This window comes from Branchiostoma belcheri, unplaced genomic scaffold (assembly GCF_001625305.1).
Source record: "Branchiostoma belcheri isolate BF01 breed outbred unplaced genomic scaffold, Haploidv18h27 scaffold65, whole genome shotgun sequence".
Classification (NCBI taxonomy): Eukaryota; Metazoa; Chordata; class Leptocardii; order Amphioxiformes; family Branchiostomatidae; genus Branchiostoma; species Branchiostoma belcheri.
Genome location: NW_017804298.1, coordinates 1,830,767 through 1,850,498, shown reverse-complemented (window position 1 = coordinate 1,850,498; position 19,732 = coordinate 1,830,767). Strand labels below are relative to the sequence as shown.

At 41.3% G+C, this 19,732-nt stretch overlaps 2 protein-coding genes across 2 annotated transcripts in view; both read right to left on the bottom strand.

Annotated features, from left to right (window-relative positions):
• LOC109483581 (microtubule-associated serine/threonine-protein kinase 2-like) overlaps positions 1–15,590 on the bottom strand; it is a 72,857-nt gene extending 57,267 nt beyond the window's left edge. Inside the window, exon 1 of the mRNA XM_019786616.1 lies at positions 15,031–15,590. Within this exon, the coding sequence (XP_019642175.1) occupies positions 15,031–15,348 (318 nt within the window). The 5' untranslated portion in view covers positions 15,349–15,590. The remainder of the gene's footprint in view (positions 1–15,030) is intronic.
• A 684-nt stretch (positions 15,591–16,274) lies between these two features.
• Positions 16,275–19,647, bottom strand: LOC109483619 (galactose-3-O-sulfotransferase 2-like). Its single transcript, XM_019786657.1, has 3 exons — positions 19,364–19,647; positions 18,016–18,139; positions 16,275–17,793 (listed from the first exon to the last, which is right to left on the bottom strand). Exons 1-3 carry the CDS (start codon positions 19,501–19,503, stop codon positions 16,666–16,668), a joined length of 1,392 nt encoding a protein of 463 aa, XP_019642216.1. The 5' UTR covers positions 19,504–19,647; the 3' UTR covers positions 16,275–16,665.
• Between the last annotated feature and the right edge of the window lie 85 nt (positions 19,648–19,732).

The following is a 19,732-nucleotide window of genomic DNA, read 5'->3' as shown; positions in this document are numbered from 1 at the left end:
ACATAAATGTTCATTACACAGTATCATGTTGTATGCAGCGGTGCACTTGGGGCTGCATGACGCATCGGTGTTTCCTTTCAAACCTTTTGTAGCTTAAGTACGGTGATATACGGTTACGGCTGTGCATTGAGTTCCTGTTCCAATACCTGACTTCTTGTTTTCTATGATGGATTAGCTTATTACACTAGCATATATTTTTAGGATTCAAAGTAATAAAAAGTTGACAGCAAGATTAAATCCTAATATATCATTGTATGTTAATTTTTTGCAATCCCTGATATCTTCCATAGGCAAGCTTGCAACAAATACCAAATTCTTAACCTCTACGCTTGTAATACCACCTGCATACAATTGCAATGTATGCTAGTGCATAGTGTATGCTAGTATGAAGTTAGGCTTCAAATGTGTATGGATTTCTGATCTGCACCACTTAAATCTCTTTGCCTGCACATAACCAACTATTGCTTGTCATAAAACCAACCAGTGACAGTAGTGGCCGAAAATGCTTTGCATTCATCATTATTATCAACATGTAGCAAGAGCCAAATGGTATGGCTAAGGCAATTTCAAATCGTTGTTTTTGATGAATTACAAAAGGCAAAGAATATGACAAGTACTGTAGAATTTATCTGTTCCAATACCTGCACCAGTGGAGATAGCATAAAACAGAACATACATGTACTGTTAAGCATGTACATGTACTGGAATGCTGCCAAAGTAATCAAGAATTGAGTGGAGCTCAGAATTAAGCCTCTCCGAGGGGCCAGGAGAGTCATGGCACCACGCCACCATACGTTTGCAATACAATCCAGCCACCTATGTTTATAGCCTTCAAGCTATATATCATAGTACTTAACAACAGCAATATAGGTCTATAGCTTTGTTTTCTTTCACAACATTTAATGAATTACTACCCACTGAGTTTTATGGTGTGGTTGTGGTAAGTGGTGCATGTGTAGATGCTTGGGTTTGTTTAGATAACTGGAGTGTTGACCAATAGACCAATACTATTAATATTTGATTAATATTTTATATTTATAATATAATAATGGTAGTAAAACGTTTGGGCTATGTAAGGCTGGCCACATCAACACCAGGTCCTGGTTGACAAGACTAGTAATTCTGACAACAATTATTTTGATCGTCAAAGTTAGTGAAGTCTGAGGGCTAAAACTTAAAAAGGCCATGGAAAGAGAGGGATGGGCTCTGCCTTGCAATACCATGCCCTAGACACAGTGGACTAACATTCAACAACTGCTGACCCAAGGGCCTCAAAAGGCTACGGACTAGCATTACCTTCACCTTCACAGTTACATATTCTCAAGTCAGCAACACTTAGGAGTGTGTTGGAGGAGTGTGTTTTGAGAACTGACAGCCTTCACCCCTACATGTAGTTGAAGTAGTGATGTTGGACAGATTGGCGGCATGCCAAACTGAAGGGCTGACCATGTGGTCAGCCCACACTACATACAGGAGGAATGTCCACCCTGTGGTCAGAATGTGTGCAGTGAACAACACTTGGTGCTGGGTGACAGGCGGCATTTGGAGAATCCTTCCGACCTTTTAGAGAGAGATGGGCACAAACATGTACATAGACCACTGTATTTCCTTATTATTTTTACATTCCTTCTTCCTTTTAAGTTCACTGTTTTTATGGCCACTTGAACCAACAAGGAGGTTGCTTGAACTTATTATTACCATTACCAGGTGTGCTTTGCCCCAATCCCTGCACTTGCTGCCACCCTGAAGCTTTTTCAATGACTTCTTTGAACATGCCCATTTTTCTCAGATCATGAAATTTTGCTACCACGAAGACAAAGTGAATTACAGTATTCTCCAAGCAGAGGTTAGAATTGTTTGGGACGTTTTTCAGGCATTGTGTAACACTTTTGTTTTGTCAGCCTTTCTTTGGGTACAAAAGGTAACAATATCACAAGCTGACATTAGTGATTCTGACTATATGTAGACTGTAAGGTTTTGCAGCTGGGTGTGCTCAAGGTATGGCTCTCCTCACATACAAATTGCCTTCAGCTTTACATACGAGCCAAGATAACAATCCTCAGACAAAGCAAGGGACTCATTGTCAGCTCAGTCAAGTGAACAAAACAGGTGTCTACAGCCCTTAAACCACAAACCCACCTTGCCACAGTTTGAATGAAGCCTTTCCAATGACACAAAATTGGGACCCGCCAGGGGTTCGAAGCAGAATTTTTTTTACATCCCTTAAACCACACAAACCCTCCTTGGCACATTTTGAATTACTTTGTTCCAAATTGAAGATGAATGTAGCCAGGCAAACCATTCCTCCAGGCACAATTAGACTGGAAGGCTGTATAAATTACACTGGAAGTGTAACTACCCATGAATGTTTATTAGGTCCAGTGGGGAATAAATCTTACTAAAGATCGATGCAACAGGATTTAACGTGCTAAAAAAGTTGTATTGAAGCAATGAAATAACTGCACTAACAATATACAATTTACGTTATAATATAGAATTAGATTTGAAATACTCAATTTGTAGTACAATCACATTTCAAATAAGATTTGGTTGTGTAATGTTTGAAAATAAATAATACATAATTAAGTACATGTACTGCCAATTAATGCTTCATTTATGCTTAGGGATGCTTGTTTCATATGAAATACAATGTTAAAAACATGTTTAATGCCAAAACAACTATATAATTACACCATTTTGCAAGGTTAATATATTTTGTCACAAAAATTCTACCTAATCCTATAGCAGACCTCCAGGTTACATTAATTTCATTTTATCAAATTAAGGGCATTGACTCGGATAATTAGCCTTTCATTATACGATGACCCAAATCATTCATGCTATCAGGTTTGTGAATAACAGGAACATTACACGCTCATTTTTCATGGTGATTTCTATCCAAAGCCTGTTGCATTTTAGTGTGATACATGTACAACGTTATTGTAGATGACACATTTTACATGTATGAGTTACAGCTACATGTACATTGTATATTAATGCAGCACTGTTAAATGTAGTATATAAGTAAAGGCATGTCACTAACAACAACATTGATTTTTTTTCCTACAGATCAGATGTTAAATATTCATAGTTATAATATAAAAACTCTAGAGAGTAAGCCTTCTTCTGCCAGGATAATCCATATGTTAACTTCAGAGGAAAAGGGTGGGGGAAGAGCTTCATAAACAACGTTTGAGAAAAACAAGGTGACATACGTTTGTGACATGTATGTTAACAAAAGTACGTACGATTGCCAGTAACCGTCGTCTCCATTTGGGCTTGGGAGGGGGTGACCTTGGATGGCGACCGAGACAACACTGACAGTACGCTGCCATCTCCGATCGCTGTTCCCGTCCCTATCTCCCCCGCGCCGACGCAGCCGTCACAAGACGTCGCCGTAATCCCACCTCCTTCTCCCGCCGCATAATCAACTCAAGCAGCCACCGACGTCCCTCAAGAACTGCTAATCAACCTCCCCATGACACACCGCCCCGCGGGCGCACACCAGACGTTGACGAATCTTCCCGGATACGGCAATCCTTGCCTCTTATTCTCTCCCGCCGTGTGTTGTCGTGAGCTCATGTGTCTCCACTAGCCGGAGAGTAAATTAGGTTGCAGCTCGGGGTAAAAGCTTTATTGCCGGTAAGGCAGACAAATCATGCCGGGGCTTGATTGAGAATGTATGGGGAATGGTAATGGCAGCGGCTCTATTGGAATGGGCAGGCACGCGCTGGGTACAGGGGGAGGGAGACAGGTCACCAGTAATCTGTGGACTACGTTCCAGTTAGTTGAATTTGAACTGACGTCCCAATAATGGATATTATCAGCCCTGGTGGATGGAGGTTTCGGGGGTCGGCTCTAGAGTGGCAGGATGGAAACTGAAGGTATTTAGGGATGTGCATCTGTAATGTTATTATGAGTTCTTTGTAGGAAGACTTCTGAAGAAGCTATGAATATTTCAGATCTTTAAGTTTTAGCCAAATAAATTTTTCTTTTACTTTATTGTAGTGTAGTGGATGACAGTTCAGTACTAAGTAAAAAACAGTATTAACTTAAATTGGTATTTGGTATAACATTCATGACTTGTGCTATACATGTAGGTGTTAGACATTTCAAGGACTGATAAATAAACATTAACCATTTTAAAGACAGGCTATCATAGACTATTTACAACATAATAACCTTCACCTTTTTTCACCAGATTTGCCGACCTAGTAGTCTTATGTTGTTATGGTAGAATATTTTACTGGAGATTCATATCAGCCCTATACTGGTAAAACCCTTCTTATCTTGCATTGCAGATCTATACAACATGACAAAACTGCCACCTAGCAGAATATATCAGTACTGCAACATAGAGCCCCTTATCTACAAAGGTACCTCAAGGGTAGTTATATATCATTTGTTCAAGAGCTGTACACATACATGCTTAAGGTTTTGAGTACTTACATGTACAACTTACAACTTACAGGATACTTCATATCCAAAGCAGATTATATTGCTAAAAATTATTGAATTTGAAACCTAAGGGAAACAAAAATGATACCTTAGCAATATGATTGTGAATAATTGGTGTAACAAAAATCAAAGTGTTGATATTTCAAGGTACCTACAAAAAATTATCTTGAGTAAATTTCTTCTCAATAAGGACTAATGATAAACAAGCAGCCATTTCCCCATCCCTGGTTATGTATGGAGACACATCGACTTCCGATAAAAATCAATGGCCTTTTTGGAGCTTCATATACTCCTGACCTTTCCTCTGCCCTTGCCTGGGCTTACAGAAATGGCAGCTATCCATCATGGCTAAAAACCTGTCCAGGAGCTGAAAGTGCAGCCTTAAAACACGACTGGAGAAATCCAGGGCTCGAAATTCATTTTTTGGGAATAGGTGCACTGGTGCACCCAACCTGAAAAAAGTTGGGTGCACAAATTTTTTTGGGTGCGCCATATAAGATAAAATAAGTAGAATGTCTAATTATGTTCAATTTCTAAAGAAAAGTGAGATAATTATGGTGTTATCATTTTTCTGACAATGAGATGTTAAAAATATGCTGTATACTACTGTACATTTAACATCCTTACATTAATACATTATGTAAACCTATGAAAATATTTGAGTGCACTGGAAAATGGGGTGCACAGCTCCAAATTTGGGTGCACTAATTTGCACCCAGTATTTCGAGCCCTGAAATCTGTACTCACGATGTATAGGCTAGATTCCACCTCGAGTATTCCGGGCAGCGGGCGGAATTGTCTGCTTGGGTACCATGACGACGGCCTGCGGGCGGAATACCTGCGTCGCTGACGCCGGCGCCTACGCACTCTCATCAACCAAACATCTCATCTGGACGCAAAATTTTCACGAGAAACCGACAAAGATGGAGGCTGCGAGTCGACCGTGTGTATTACAGAAAGGCAGACGTAGGATGTACAGCAGTACAGAGATTTAGATCAGGCTTAGAGTGAATCACTATGGTGGATTTGTGTTAGTTGCAACCAAATGTCAGGAGAAGGCATGAGTCATGGACCATGACTGTGGTTAGGTATATGTATATGTAGCTAGCACGTGAACCATACTGGGAAATGATCTACAGTACAGGCACGAGGTGTAATATAACGTAAATGTAATCATTATAAAGTACATGTAACACATGTTTGTTTAACCTTCGAATTCTCTTTTCTTAAGTAGCTGATTGGCATCGAATTTGTATAGTTATGGGGTTAGGAAGCAGGGAGAATGTTATATTGAAATCTGAATAGTTGGACTGTTATATGCAAATTGTTATTTTTCCCCCAAAGTAAAGTATTATATTTCAATGTACTGTGACTGTCACTTCTTCCAAGCTTGTGGTAGACCATTTTGACCTCCAATGTCACTACTGTCTACAGTTACAGCATTTCCTTCCTCACTTCCTTTATGACTCTTGGAATAACAACTACAGACACACAAGCAAACAGACAAACACACCAAAAACTAAAACCCTGTGCACATAGGTACAGTCTAGAGACAAATTGCACTGAGCTGAATTCAATTCGTTAATATTCCCCAGAATACTTCAACTGTTACATAAGGTACTACATGTGTGTACTTACAGTTTTGTAGAGCCACATTGCCTCACTTGCCATTCCTATGACTGCCATTGGACTACATGACTTGTAGATGGTTGGACATAATTTTTACCAAACATTTTCCAGCAATCGGGATTACACAATTTGGTTAAGTATTTCGCCACTGTGCAAAAAACATTGCCACACCTCTGCCGTTGTAGGTTTGTTTCTTTTTTCCTTACACATTAACTGACGTTTGCTGGGGTAAAGTTCAAAGTCCTGGTGTTTACACGCCTGGGAGAAAAACATCTGGGATTGACAAGCTAATGATGAGATCACTCAACAATCAAACTCACAGGGGAACTTTAAACTGCAGTGGCCCCAGACTGTTTAGAAATTCATTAAGATTTAACTTTTATTACAAACCTTACCTTTACCAATTTTTGACGTATAATACATGTACATTGTCATTATTCTACCACATATTGCTTACTTAATGATTGTATAATAATTCAAGTACTTATATTCAAGTGTGCTTTGTTATGGATTTTCTGACAGATGGCAAGATTTGGGTTATCCAAAATGTTGGGACTATCAAATGTACTACATGTACATGTATGTATACAGCTGTGGAAAAGCTACTTTTTGGATCATTTCTAAGATATTTCAACACTTTCCCCACATAATACCTCCTATACACTATTGTATACATTGTACTTAATGAAAATGCTACAGAGCTTTAGACATAATTATAAGTTTCTATACTGACTCACAGCAAAAGAGAGAAAATAATCTGAAGTTCTGAGTTTTAAATAATCATACGTTCTGAGTTTTAAAACTAGACAATTTTGTTTCCCATGGAAATAAGCTGTCTACCCACACATACCTTTAGTCATATCCTGGTCGGCTGTTTTCTGACAGTTTGCTGAGAGGAGTTTTCAGTCCTAACATCTGCTGGGAGGAGCATGCCAGATGTGCTGATGACATCACAGGGACAGTCCCCAAATAACCTGACTCAGCATACATACAAATGTCTTCACAGGGACTGACCATTGTTCATCAGACTGGGGTGGGGTTTAGACATTTCCCAGGGCAATACTTCGAAACCATTAATACAGTATGCATATACTGAACAGGGCTTTTTCCAGGCCATTAGTGTAGAACACTCAAGCCGTAATACAGACCTTTGCTTGGTCAAAATAAATATAATTAGACAAAAACTTAGAGTTTGTAATGTGTACATATAACACAACATACACATTAAAATGCGCAAACTGCGACACTAATTCAGTACAACTTGAATGCATTGCAACATACAGTGTATACATCAGCCCTACAACATTGGTTTTGGTTAAACAGTCCTATACAACAAAAGACAGTCTCTGTCCCATAAGACAAATCTGTAATTTAGTAACATGTTGGCTAACAGATGTCTTAATTACTATGGTGACACATGGCGACACCCCTTTACTTGTTGGCAGATGTACAAATCTTTGCCATTCAGAGAAGGATGAACAAAAACTAAGGAAAGGGCTTCAACAAAGACTCCGTTGAGGACAAAACCTGGTTTAACATAAGAATGGTTTTGTTTCTTAAGTCTATACATACAGCAAGTTCAATGTCCCGATGGTCCTATAGAAATGCAGATAGGGTCAAGTGTATGTCGTTGCCTGATCGGGTCATCACCATTTTTCTATGCATAGATATTGGTCTTCAAGATCTCTAGTCTGTATATATACATTTTTAAAGCACTTCTTGAAAATAAATGCTGCCAGAAATCGATGCAATGTTATGAAATTTTGGACCAGTGAAAGGAACTTTTGGCCAGTGGAAATGGACACATACTAGATGTACTAGGCCAGGGATATTTTCAAAACTTGATTATTAAATCCTGGATAGTAAGTCAGTGATGAACCCTGTGCTACAATGTCTACATTCATACTTGTACCCCCCCCCCCAGAGACACACACAAATACAGACACACACAAACACACCCACACTCATACACACACACAGAAGTTCCAGACTCATTCAGTCATCATGCAAGCTATTTTCAGCTTCTAGCCACAGGCTTCAACATCATACATGTAGAACCTTCTTACTGCAGTCTAAAAGAACTGTCAGCACCTATAAAAAATAACTACACGTAAGTCTGTTGGAGAAAATTGGTTTCAGAGCAATTTTCGACCTGGATCCAACTTCTCCTTGCAATTCCAGTTTGTCCTTGAATGCCGTTGGAATGGCTACTGGTATATTGATTTTTGCTTCAATAGTGGGCGGAAAATCATGGCTACGCCTCTTAGGAACGTCATGAAAAACACATTGAAACTAACCCAATTCTCTTCATATGATACTATTTGACGGCGTGTCCTTCACAGTGTTATTGTCTGGGCCAATCCCACGGCGCGTACAGCTCCTGGTCTGTCACGGACCACTGATAAATGACGCGCGACGCAAAATTACGGTGCAGCGCGATTTTCCTCGGAAATGAAATTCACACTCCAGTCGTTCAATCTTCCTTGTAGTGTGGGGAGTTCAATTATTGCCTCGACTTGCCGATCACCGCACAGCTCTCTCTACTAGCAGTCTCCCTCATCCCCTCTGTTCAAAATGATCAGGAGAGCATGGACAAAAAATTCAGAGCTCGAATAGCATAGCCAAATAGCTATGCTATTTGTGGAGAGGATATAGGCTTGGGAGCTAAAACAGGTCTGGTAACCAGGCTAAGAAGAGCACAGCTGACGTTTTCACCTTTGATTGAAAAACAATTTAATTGAACTCAAGGGAAAAGTTTTCTTTCATTAATTGTAGTATTAACAGGCAGCATATTCTAGTGACGTCACGGCTTTCAAAGAGTCACTTGCACAGAACTATGTCAGGTAACGTCATGCAATCTAAGTTACAATGTACGATGTATGACATCACTTAACAAGTATGACAGCAGATTCTGGTGTCGTCACGGCTTTCAAAGAGTCACCAACACAGGCCTACTGAGGTGACGTCATGCGATTTATGTTATAGTACGATGTATGAGTCTATGGCATCACTTTACAGGTACGACAGACCACCTAACACCTTGATAATCCAGGATTCTCAACTTGCGGTTTTCCCCGCTTTGCTAGGTAATGAATCAAGGGAATCCAATAAACATGTGACTCTACTGGTGGCTTTCAAGGAGTCAATACCACAGTCCTACTGACCTGACGTCATTCGATTTAAGATATAGTACGATGTATGACATCACTTAACCAGTAAGACAGGCCACCTAACACCTTGATAATCCAGGATTCCAACTTGCGGCTTTTGCCGACTTACCAGGTAATGAATCAGGGGAATCCAATAAAAATGTGCTTCTACTGACGGCTTTCAAGGAGTCACTAACACAGTAAAACTGAAGTGACGTCATACGACTTAAGTTAAATGGTACAACGTAAGATATCACTTTACAGGTACGACAGACCATCTAACACCTTGATAATCCAACTTGCGGCTTTCCTCGCTTTACCAGGCAATGAATCAAAAAGATCCAATAAAAATGTGATCCTACTGGCGGCTTTCAAGGAGTCAAAACTGAAGTGACGTCATGCGATTCAAGTTAAATCGTACACTTACAACAGGCCACCTAGCACCTTGATAATCCAGGATTCCCAAATATTACTTGTGGCTTTCCCCGCCGTACCAGGTAATGAATCAAAGTGACCCAATAAAAATGTGCTTCTACAGGCGGCTTTCAAGGAGTCACTAACACAGTTAAACTGACGTGACGTCATGCGATTTAAGTTACGATGTACTAGCCTGTACATGTACGATGTATGACAACACTTTACAAGTACGATGGTCCACCTGACACCTGGATAAGCCAACTTCCGGCTTTTCCCTGCGTTACCCGGCAATGGATCAAAGTGATCCAATAAAAATGTGCTTCTACGGACGGCTTTCAAGGAGTCACTACCACAGTAAAACTGAAATGACGTCATGTGATTCAAGTTAAATCGTACACTTACAACAGTCCACCTAGCACCTTGATAATCCAGGATTCCAACTTGTGGCTTTCCCCGCCTTACCAGGTAATGAATCAGGGGAATTCAATAAAAATGTGACTCTACCAACGGCTTTCAAGGAGTCACTAAGTTGACTAACACAGTATTACTGACGTGACGTCATACGACTTAAGTTAAATGGTACAACGTAAGATATCACTTTACAGGTACAAGAGACCAGCTAACACCTTGATAATCCAACTTGTGGCTTTCCTCGCTTTACCAGGCAATGAATCAAAAAGATCCAATAAAAATGTGATTCTACTGACGGCTTTCAAGGAGTCACTACCACAGTAAAACTGAAGTGACGTCATATGATTTGAGTTAAATCGTACACTTACAACAGTCCACCTAGCACCTTGGTAATCCAGGATTCCCATTACTTGTGGCTTTCCCCGCCTTACCAGGTAATGAATCAAAGTGATCCAATGAAAATGTGCTTCTACAGATGGCTTTCAAGGAGTCACTACCACAGTTAAACTGATGTGACGTCATGCGATTTAAGTTAACTGTACGATGTAAGACTTCACTTTACAAGTAGGACAGTAAACCTTACACCTTGATAATCCAGGATTCCAAAGTTGCGGCTTTCCCCACCTTACCAGGTAATGAATCAGGGGAATCCAATAAAATCGTGCTCGCAGTCACGGGTCTCTACGACGGTAAAGTGGCTTTCTGGGGCGCACTCAACATTTCGTGACGAAACTTATGGAGCGAATCAAATATTCCCTGACACCTTGTGCAGCAAGACGTGTGTCTATATGCATGATAACGACTTGGTCTTCAATCATACACACACATTTGCCATATATGCACATATTGGACACTGAAGGTACTAAAGATGAGGCAATGGATGGATTTTCAATTTTTATGATATTAAGAATATTGAATGTCCTTCCATTTCTTCTCTTTCACATTCATGTACATACATTCAGACTCTGAGTCTGTTCTCGTACATTTGTAAGTACACCAGGCCCCAGTAAATAATCCTATCAGAAGCTCAGAGTTTGACTGAGCGGTATCTGTCCATGGTGAAATTTCCTTGGGGCATGTCGGCCCTGGAGCAGTGAAGATAGCCCGTGTACTGGCCATGGCAACAGTCTGGCACTCAGAGTCTATACACAATCTTGCAGACTCCAGACATAAGGCTTGCCACCGGTAATACTAATTCTAAGAAAACCGTACCCATACGTCTTATAAATGGAAGGATATTCTATGCTCTTCTAGTCAATCCCTGCCTTTGGACATACGGCTGTGAGAGGGATATTGGAGACTTACTAAGCGCACGGCAGTACGGTGTGGGTTTATGAATCCTACTAGTCACGAGCTACACTGGGCCATAGCTGGCAGCGCAGGGTTTTCCTGGCTCTCTCTCCTGACTTTACTGCTCTGTGTTGCCACAGACACGGCCTCGTTACTGGGAATGGGAACTATCAGGCCTCAAGCCAGGCTTTAGTCTCCAATACTTGGATCATAAGTTACAGGATGGAAGGCATTATGTTGGAACACTGGCTCGCTTTGATTTTTCCAGAAAATAGCTGATAATATCAAAATGATTCGTCTAACCATCTCATTAAATCTGGTTAACACTACAGGAAATCACCCAGTGTAAGTATTCCAAAAATATCATCAGATTCTGACTTTATTTTCGAATATCGTACGGAACATTACGCACAGTTATAAATAAAGAAAAACTATGCATTTGTGGGTCATTGTAAGCAAGTGGGATATTGATTTAACTATTAATTTGCTGACTATGCGAATCCGTATCACTTTGTACCTTGAATCAATGGAGCACAATACAATAAGTAATACTAATAGCTAAAATGTCCATGTATCCTTGTACCTACAAAAAATTACCCATTTGAGTACATATGAGTATTTGGTGTTAGGATTTATACCAACAACACACGAATATGCATTGTCTTCACTTTGACTCGTATGGCAGGGTTGTTTTACAAGTGTCAACTTGGAAAATGTGTGAGTGTGATCGAAGAAAGCTGCTTTGTACTGAAAGCAACTCAGGCGAGAGAGTCTGATACCTTAGTCGGGAACGTTTGAGTTTAGATCAACACTCAAGGTACAGTTCAGGCTGCAACGTTTGAAAAGACACAGTACAGGTGGTCACTCATTAGCTATAAATACTGCAGCGGCGTTTACTTAGGAACAGTGGAGTCTTCCAGGCTTTGTCTTACCTCCAGCTCAGGGTGAATGGAGGGGTGAACGAACTCGGGGACAGTTCATTATTCTATCATGACTGGGTTGTCAAAAAAATGAGTACTCTCCAGAATAAGTGTATAATATATAGTGACTGTGTTTTAAGTTATAACATCAGTACCACTTTGTCAATTTTTCAACTTTAGAAAATTTTGCTGAGATTCGTCAAAATTTCCTTGTTTTTTGCTGCATTTCCCCTTTCCCAATTCCACGGCACAACCTTGCTGTAAAATTCTGTGGACCGCCCTGACAATGATTTGTTTCTGACTTGAATTAGCAAAACATTTGCACTTTGGTTGTACACAGTAACAGATTGACTAAGCCCTTTCTGACAGTTTGAACACAAACAGTTTTGTCTGTTTGGACCTTGACGGACAAATTAACAGGTTTGTTTCCCCGGCCCCTCCCCCCTCTCCCCATGTGAAATGTATCGCTCCATTCTCCCATATCATGCCACAGTTGGCTTCAAAGCCGTCATGTTTACCTGGGACTTTCTGTGTCACCCGGGCCTTTCTCTGCTCACAATCAGGTAACAAAGCCTCACAAAGTAGCCACAAAGGTCCTACAGTCACAGGAGAAGAGAAGGCTGGCCAGGATTGCATTACCTCATCTGGGCCAAAGGACCAATGGTTTCAGTATCACGGTGGGAATGTTGTGTAAGTAAAAAAAAGGCCAGGTAAGGTATATGTAATATACCCAAATAAGGCCAATATTGGTGTACCATACATGTACAAAAGGGCCCAAAATAGCATTTCTTCATTGAAATTATGTCACCAAAACAAAAGCTATCAAAAGAACGTAATCAGTCAATAGCATCGCAATGCCTTACTGGCGCTAATTAAGAAGCACTTTCATCCATTTTCCTTGACAAGATTTGCAACATTAGACCCTTTTTTGCGGCAATATTCATACGTCTCGCTGACAGGACAATCCCTCGAAAAGGTCACCCTGCAGCGCAGCACTTTTCCCACCGCCTCCAAATCTCTCGTCATCGCAAAGAGCAAATGGACGTAAAAAGTAGCCTTCAAGCCAATCCATAAGAACAGATGGATAAACCAGGTTCTGCACTTACGCACGTTATAACAGCCTTGACATGTGTTTGATGGACCCTATCCATTCCTGCGTATCGGAGTGGTGCAGCATGAAATCAGATGGCTTTACGTGTACTTGTGCGTAACGCCCACTTCCACAGCTTCCCTGCATGGAGCTAGCAATTTATTTTACAGAGCCAAGCAGACGTCAACCCCTGTCCAGTTATACATTCATGTACCAAAGCTGAAATAAATTAATAAAATAGAACAAAAAAAATGCTGTGTTTGAAATCCTTTGATTCTATCATAGCCCAGTACAGGTTTGGTGTATGTAGACATCAAAAATATCCTCACAGATCCAATAGTTTATTAAGTGCTAATCTGAAATAACCAGGTCTGATTTATTTATCAAAGATGAGCATAATCATATTAGACACATGAACCGTAAGATGAAAACTTTGACGAGCATAAAATAATTGTGATAACCTCATGAATATGTCAACCTTCACTCTACCGAGATGGCCTCTTGGCACCAAACCTGAATTGGTTACCGAGTTAGGCAGCAGGGAGAGGGACTGGGCGAACTATGATGAAATTAAAACAGGCAGCAAGTTACATTATAAACCCTTTTCAATCACATCGATGCTCCCCAAACGAGACAGAATGATTTCAGGCCGCGCGTCCCGGACGCTATCGTGCATGTCCCCGCTCCAATCTGGTTTGTAACAAGTAATGCACGGGTGACGAGTGGTAATCTAGTTTCCAAATTGGTTTTATACAGCCAATTTGTAAATAATTCATGACACCGGACATAGAGGACATGTCCTGCATGCACACAAGTGTCTCAGAGTTTTCTCTGCGCACTTGTGGTATTGCGAAATCCCTGTGGCGTCTGATGAATTCAGAAGATAATTTCTTAACAGTGTACAACATTTTCTGACTTGATCAGTGTATATATTACAAGTTATGGTTAAAACTTGCAATTAAGGAAAGTTGATCTCAAACATCAGTTTGAAAAATATGCAGTGTCTTAATTAAAAGTGTATCAAAGAAACCTCTCTTTCTCTAGATCTACATCACAGTAGTGTTTTGCCATGACAACAATAATGTTTCCGCTGTCTCCAAGCATAACAATACACAGAATTTGGTGTCTGTCCTCCAGAGATTTGAATAATTGATTTCAGCTGATCACTGAGGACAGCTGTCAGGATGTAAGCAATGAGTGTACAGCTTAGCAACACTGACAGACATCCTTCTAATCTAGTCTAATCTAACATCAAACCAGATACCCAGCTTACAAATGACTAAGTGATCCTCAAATACGGTAATGTACATGTGTACATGTCATGGGAAAGCATAATTTACGTAATACCTACGGTATGATCAAGCAAAGTTCAAAGTGTATGTAAACAAAAAATAATAACTGGCGGTTTTGATCGTTATCGCAATTCCATGTGCCAGTGTGTATAACAATAAGATAACAGCATACAACATTAAATGTGTGTGCAGTTGTGTCTACAGAAGTGTATGCCCGAAGCAAAATCTGTCCAAGTTGTTGGGCAAGTGATTTGAAGAGTTTTGTTTGTGTTATTTATACCTACACTTCGCCTTCGCCTCGGGGCACAGACTTAATGCAAACGGCTGGGCTGTGTTTTTCCTAGCCTAGGGTGAAGAAGACGAAGTGAACCTACCTCTTCCCTCTCTGTCTCTGTCTCTTCCTGCTCCTCGGCCTCCATCCGTGCGGTGGCGATGGCCCTGGCCAGGCGCTCCCGGCCGGCGGGGTCGGTCACTCGGTACTCAAACTGCAGGTCGTCCTCGGTCATCGCCCGAAGGTCCCCCAGCGTCGTCCCCGCTGGAAACACGTCCGCGTACTTCCCCAGCCCCTGCCTGGTCAGGAAGGACGACAGGGACTCGGCGTCGCCTTCTGTCTTCTCTTCCGTTTCCTCTGGCGGACCTTCCACCTCCACAACCACGGGCTGCCCGGGCCCCGACTTCGGCTGGCCTTCCATAGCGGAGCCGCGCCGAGATCACTCCTCGTCTTTCCTCGAGCCCTGATAAACTACTTTAATACCCTCCATACTTCACGACTATCCACTGATCCCTACATGGTGAATCAGATGTACGTTATACTGCCTCTAGATGAAAGTATTGCGCCCGAAGAGAGGGGAAACTAACTGGAAGAAGGGAAATCTAGACAATTTAGAACCTCTCAATGTTTTCCAAACGCCATGATGGAAAGGCTCGCGCTCGGAGTGTGGTATTGTGGGATATGTATTGCTGGGCGATTCCATCATAGTAGAGGGGACAATAAAAAAAGTCTACCTTGTCGTTAATTGGTCGGTTAGTTAGTGCGTTTGTGAATTGGTTTAATGAAAAAAGTAGTAGTTATGGAAATATGGTTTTTGCATGGACATTATGGTGAAAAGAAAGGTAGTTTGACTCTAGGAACGATCTGAATTCGGAATCTAAAAGCTTTCTTGGGGTCTAGAGTTAAGTTTAGTAAAAAAAAGACAACAGAAATTCACTTTTAAAACCTGGCTTTCAAAAGCTTCCTGTCAAGGCAAACCATTGACATTGTACGGATAATTTTACTAGTCTTGAAGGTCGGAGGAATCATTCAAGAACACTACTATCTGTCCCCCGTCTCTTTATATCTTTTTATTCGTACTCAATGGTGTATTGCGATGACGTCTCTGAATAAACTGCTTGAAATATCGGTTTTTCTTATCGTTTGTGCCTGTTGTACTTAGTTGTACGAACCCACTTGGTTGAACAAAGCCACACTAGCCTGAACGTCTGAAAGCACTCACTCAGCGAAAGCCAGGCAACCAGCTTATTTAGTAAAAGCTCATGGATCAAAAGCGCCATCTGACAGTTTTAGGTATTATTGCACAAGAATTATGATTCTGCAGGTACAGTGGTTGGTTTTAGCCGCCGAGTGTCCTCGCTGTACGGTCGATTTATTTACCCATCCACAAATCACACAAGTACATCACTCTTAACATCCAAGCCAGCCTCTGTATCACAAGTAAGCATCATACCCATGGGCTTTCAAATATCAAGTAACTTTTTATTACAAATTCTGTTCTACATGCACATTGTTAAATTCTAGCTCAGCAATATCTGTTACAAATCCTTACACTTAGAAGTCTATTAGTGTGAAGGAAGTTGAAGTTAGGTACCACTACAAAATGTACATGATTACGTTTATAATGCATTAACAGAGGTAGATTATCAGAGGTACATTAGAGATAGATTAGATTCAAGCACTAGGTCTAGTTCACTTGGCAACTGTTATCAAAACAGTTTCCACTTCTTTAATCTGTTCAACCGAAAATATTTCGCATTTTGCCTGACTTCTGTTTCTGTTCTTTCCTCTGTTTCTTCTTGTCCCCTTTGCCGGGTGCACCGGCCTTCGACGTGTAATTATTCAAGAGTTCTTTGTCGACTTGACGCGGCGCTAGGTATTTGTAAAACGACATTCTGGTCGTCTTAAACAGGCGACAGAACTTCTGGTCTACAGAAAAGTCATTGTCCCACTTGGACGCCGGAATGACCAGCTGATCTTTCTTACCGTCCTCACAAAACGCCTTGACTTGGTTCTTCACTGTGACAAAATGTGCCACCTCTTGGAGAAAATCGTCCCCCAACTCCGACACACGGTTCCAAAGAGAAGTATTGAAATGTTCGTACAGGAGGTAGTCTACCTTACTCCATTCACGGTAGTTAACGTCCATCTCTGGCGTTAACTCAATGTTGAACCGGTAACCTGGAGATTCGTTGAAGATGTTGTACACGATGTCTAGAACGGTCCAACACAGGGTGCGCTTTAGGAGGACTAGCGACTCGTCGAGGTACTCCAGTATGAGAACCAAGTCGAACTCCCGATCCAACCGCTCTACGTAGGCCTGCGCGGCCTCCATGTCTTCAGCCAAACCTGGAGGAAAACCCAAGTCAAAGGACATGAAGTTGCGAGTAAACGAGTAAGGGTGATGTTTATCATTCTTGTCTCTCGACATGAGTTTCTGCAGCAGCTCATATCTGAGAGGGTCTTTCAGAAATTCTTCTAGCGGGTTCTTCCCGCGGGTGTCCATGTTGAGTTGACGCGGGACGTTATACCAGTTGAAGACTGACTTGACGTGATGCAACGGATGCCGCAACTGCGTGATATAAGCTGAATCAGCCGGCATAAGATTGTCTATGATCCGCCTGTGGTACACTGTATGATCGGCAAGCACGTCGAAGTTCTTTATGCCTTCCTTCAGTGGTATGTAGTCCCCTGTCCGAAGGTAGGACGGCCAGCCCACGTTGACGGGGACGCGGGGAAGCACGAAGTTGAGCCCGTTGGAGACCCCGAAGCGGTACAGTAACGCGCAGACTGTGGTGGAACCTGTCTTGTGGGTCTTGATGAAGACAAAGTGTTTGACCGGATCTGCGCACGTCCGTAGCTTTGGCTGAAACATACAAAGTACATGTTAACATGTTATTACCAACACAGATGAACTCTTATCAACCAAGCTCTAGGTTGGTGAGAACAATTCTTTGTGTTGGAACAAGAGTTTTAAGTAAATGTTTAAGGTTAAAACTAGATTTTTTCAGTCATATTATTTTCCAACAAGATTTTCGAGTGGGCACTTAAGGGTTCTAAATAGAAGACAATTTCAAGTTGTATTTACCCTGTTAGGTGGCAAGTCAGCTCCAAAGTAAGGCCACACGCCTCTGCTACCGACTTCGGTCATGTTGGCATCACGGCGTTCCAGTTGTTCTCGTGATCCAACCTCGACTAAAGGCTCCAATGGTCTGTATAGGAATAATGATAGGCACTAGTATTGCTAACCTAGCTATTGTAATACTAGAATGACATCATGGATAGTTTTTGGAAGTGATTACGTGTCATGATTACTCTATCTCTATTTTAGCCACCTTGCTGGGATTGAAAGGCGAGGCTCATAGAGGCTTTTCTTTGACGTCATGATACAGTACTAGTATAGCAATTATGAACTCTTTGACGTAGCCTCCAAATTCTACCCAAACTTTCACACATATACAAATGAAAAGAAAACCACTCTCCTCTTAACATCCGAAAACCCACAAATTATAGAAAAAGTGGGACCCTTTGTCTTCCTCTGTCTTCAAAAAAGAAGTCAAACCCAGTAGTTTTTTTTCACCAGTAGTTTCTTAGTAGTTATCAATAGTTCTATATGTACTAATTGCCTGTTTTTAAACCATATTTCTTCTGTTTCTGCAATTAGCCCTCGGGCAAGAATTTGCAATAAACAATTACTATCATACTTTTGCCACTTGCCACGTAAACTGAGCTTCTGGATAAAGTTGCAAGAGGGCGCATGTAGTGCTGTTTGTGTATTTGCGTTGCGATGTTTATGTAATTCACCCAGTGCTGTTAAGGTTAACTGAAATTCTTTTTATGACCCAAAATGTCTAGAAAACATAGCTGGCTTCTTTGTATTGCCTTGGACCAAATCATGGGGTCGCAACTTCTGTGGTTCGTTCTTTGCAAGAAATGAAAGAAATAAATTCATTAGCTCAAGTCATTGACAAAGGAGTAACATTTTCTGGGGCGGGGTGGGTGGTTACTCAAATATATGTTCACCCTCACTTCCACAAAATTCAACAGAAAACTTTTGTGTATAGATAGCTCGTTAGTTAAAAACCAGTTAAAGGAAGAATGGATTCATTCACAATGTAACCGACGTCTTTTAAAGTTGCTATAAAGGCAGCGGCTACGTGTCATCATTACTCCAAATCCCTTTTTAGCCTCCTTGTTTGGATCGAAAAGCGCCCGTAGTTGTCTGCGTATCATGTCAGCGAAGCCTTGCCGGGGACAGGGACTAGTGGCACTGCAAAAGTTGTCGACACTCAAAGTTCTGAGAAGATAAACAATTGGAAATCGCAAGTTCTCCTCTGACATTTGTGGTCAAATCGTCACACCGTGTACATGACATCGTTAGAATCATGATGAAGACTTTATCTACTGAACCTTATAGTATAGAGGTCCGTACAAACCTTGAAGATGCAGCGTAAGACTTCATGACGGAGTTAAAGCCATACTCCACAGTGTCTCTGTCCATGACTAAGACTAGACAGACCACAACTGTACACACGAACAGCATTGCCGCCGCCACCACTGAACCGAAGGATTTCATGGCGAGAAAATTTAACTTGGCTGGAAATGTACTGTAGACAGTCGTGAGGATGACTGCGCAGCAAATAGGTGTTTTCAGACTTTAGGGGTTAGCGGCCCCTGAATAGAAGTGGTTCGACAAGTGTCAAAGGTCAGATGATTGCTATCGCTGCCCCCTCAAATGTGTGTCACACAGGGAGAATGACTTCAATGAGTTTTTGCCACATGCTACTCTCCAAGCAGAGGTTTGA

What these genes read in the sequence shown, in the direction of transcription:
- LOC109483619 (XM_019786657.1), bottom strand. Translation starts at nt 19,503, where the DNA reads ATGAAATCCTTCGGTTCAGTGGTGGCGGCGGCAATGCTGTTCGTGTGT. An exon ending in TCTTACGCTGCATCTTCAAG is followed by an intron (nt 18,140 to 19,363) that starts GTTTGTACGGAC and finishes ATTCCTATACAG; the next exon opens with ACCATTGGAGCCTTTAGTCG. An exon ending in CTGACTTGCCACCTAACAGG is followed by an intron (nt 17,794 to 18,015) that starts GTAAATACAACT and finishes TGTATGTTTCAG; the next exon opens with CCAAAGCTACGGACGTGCGC.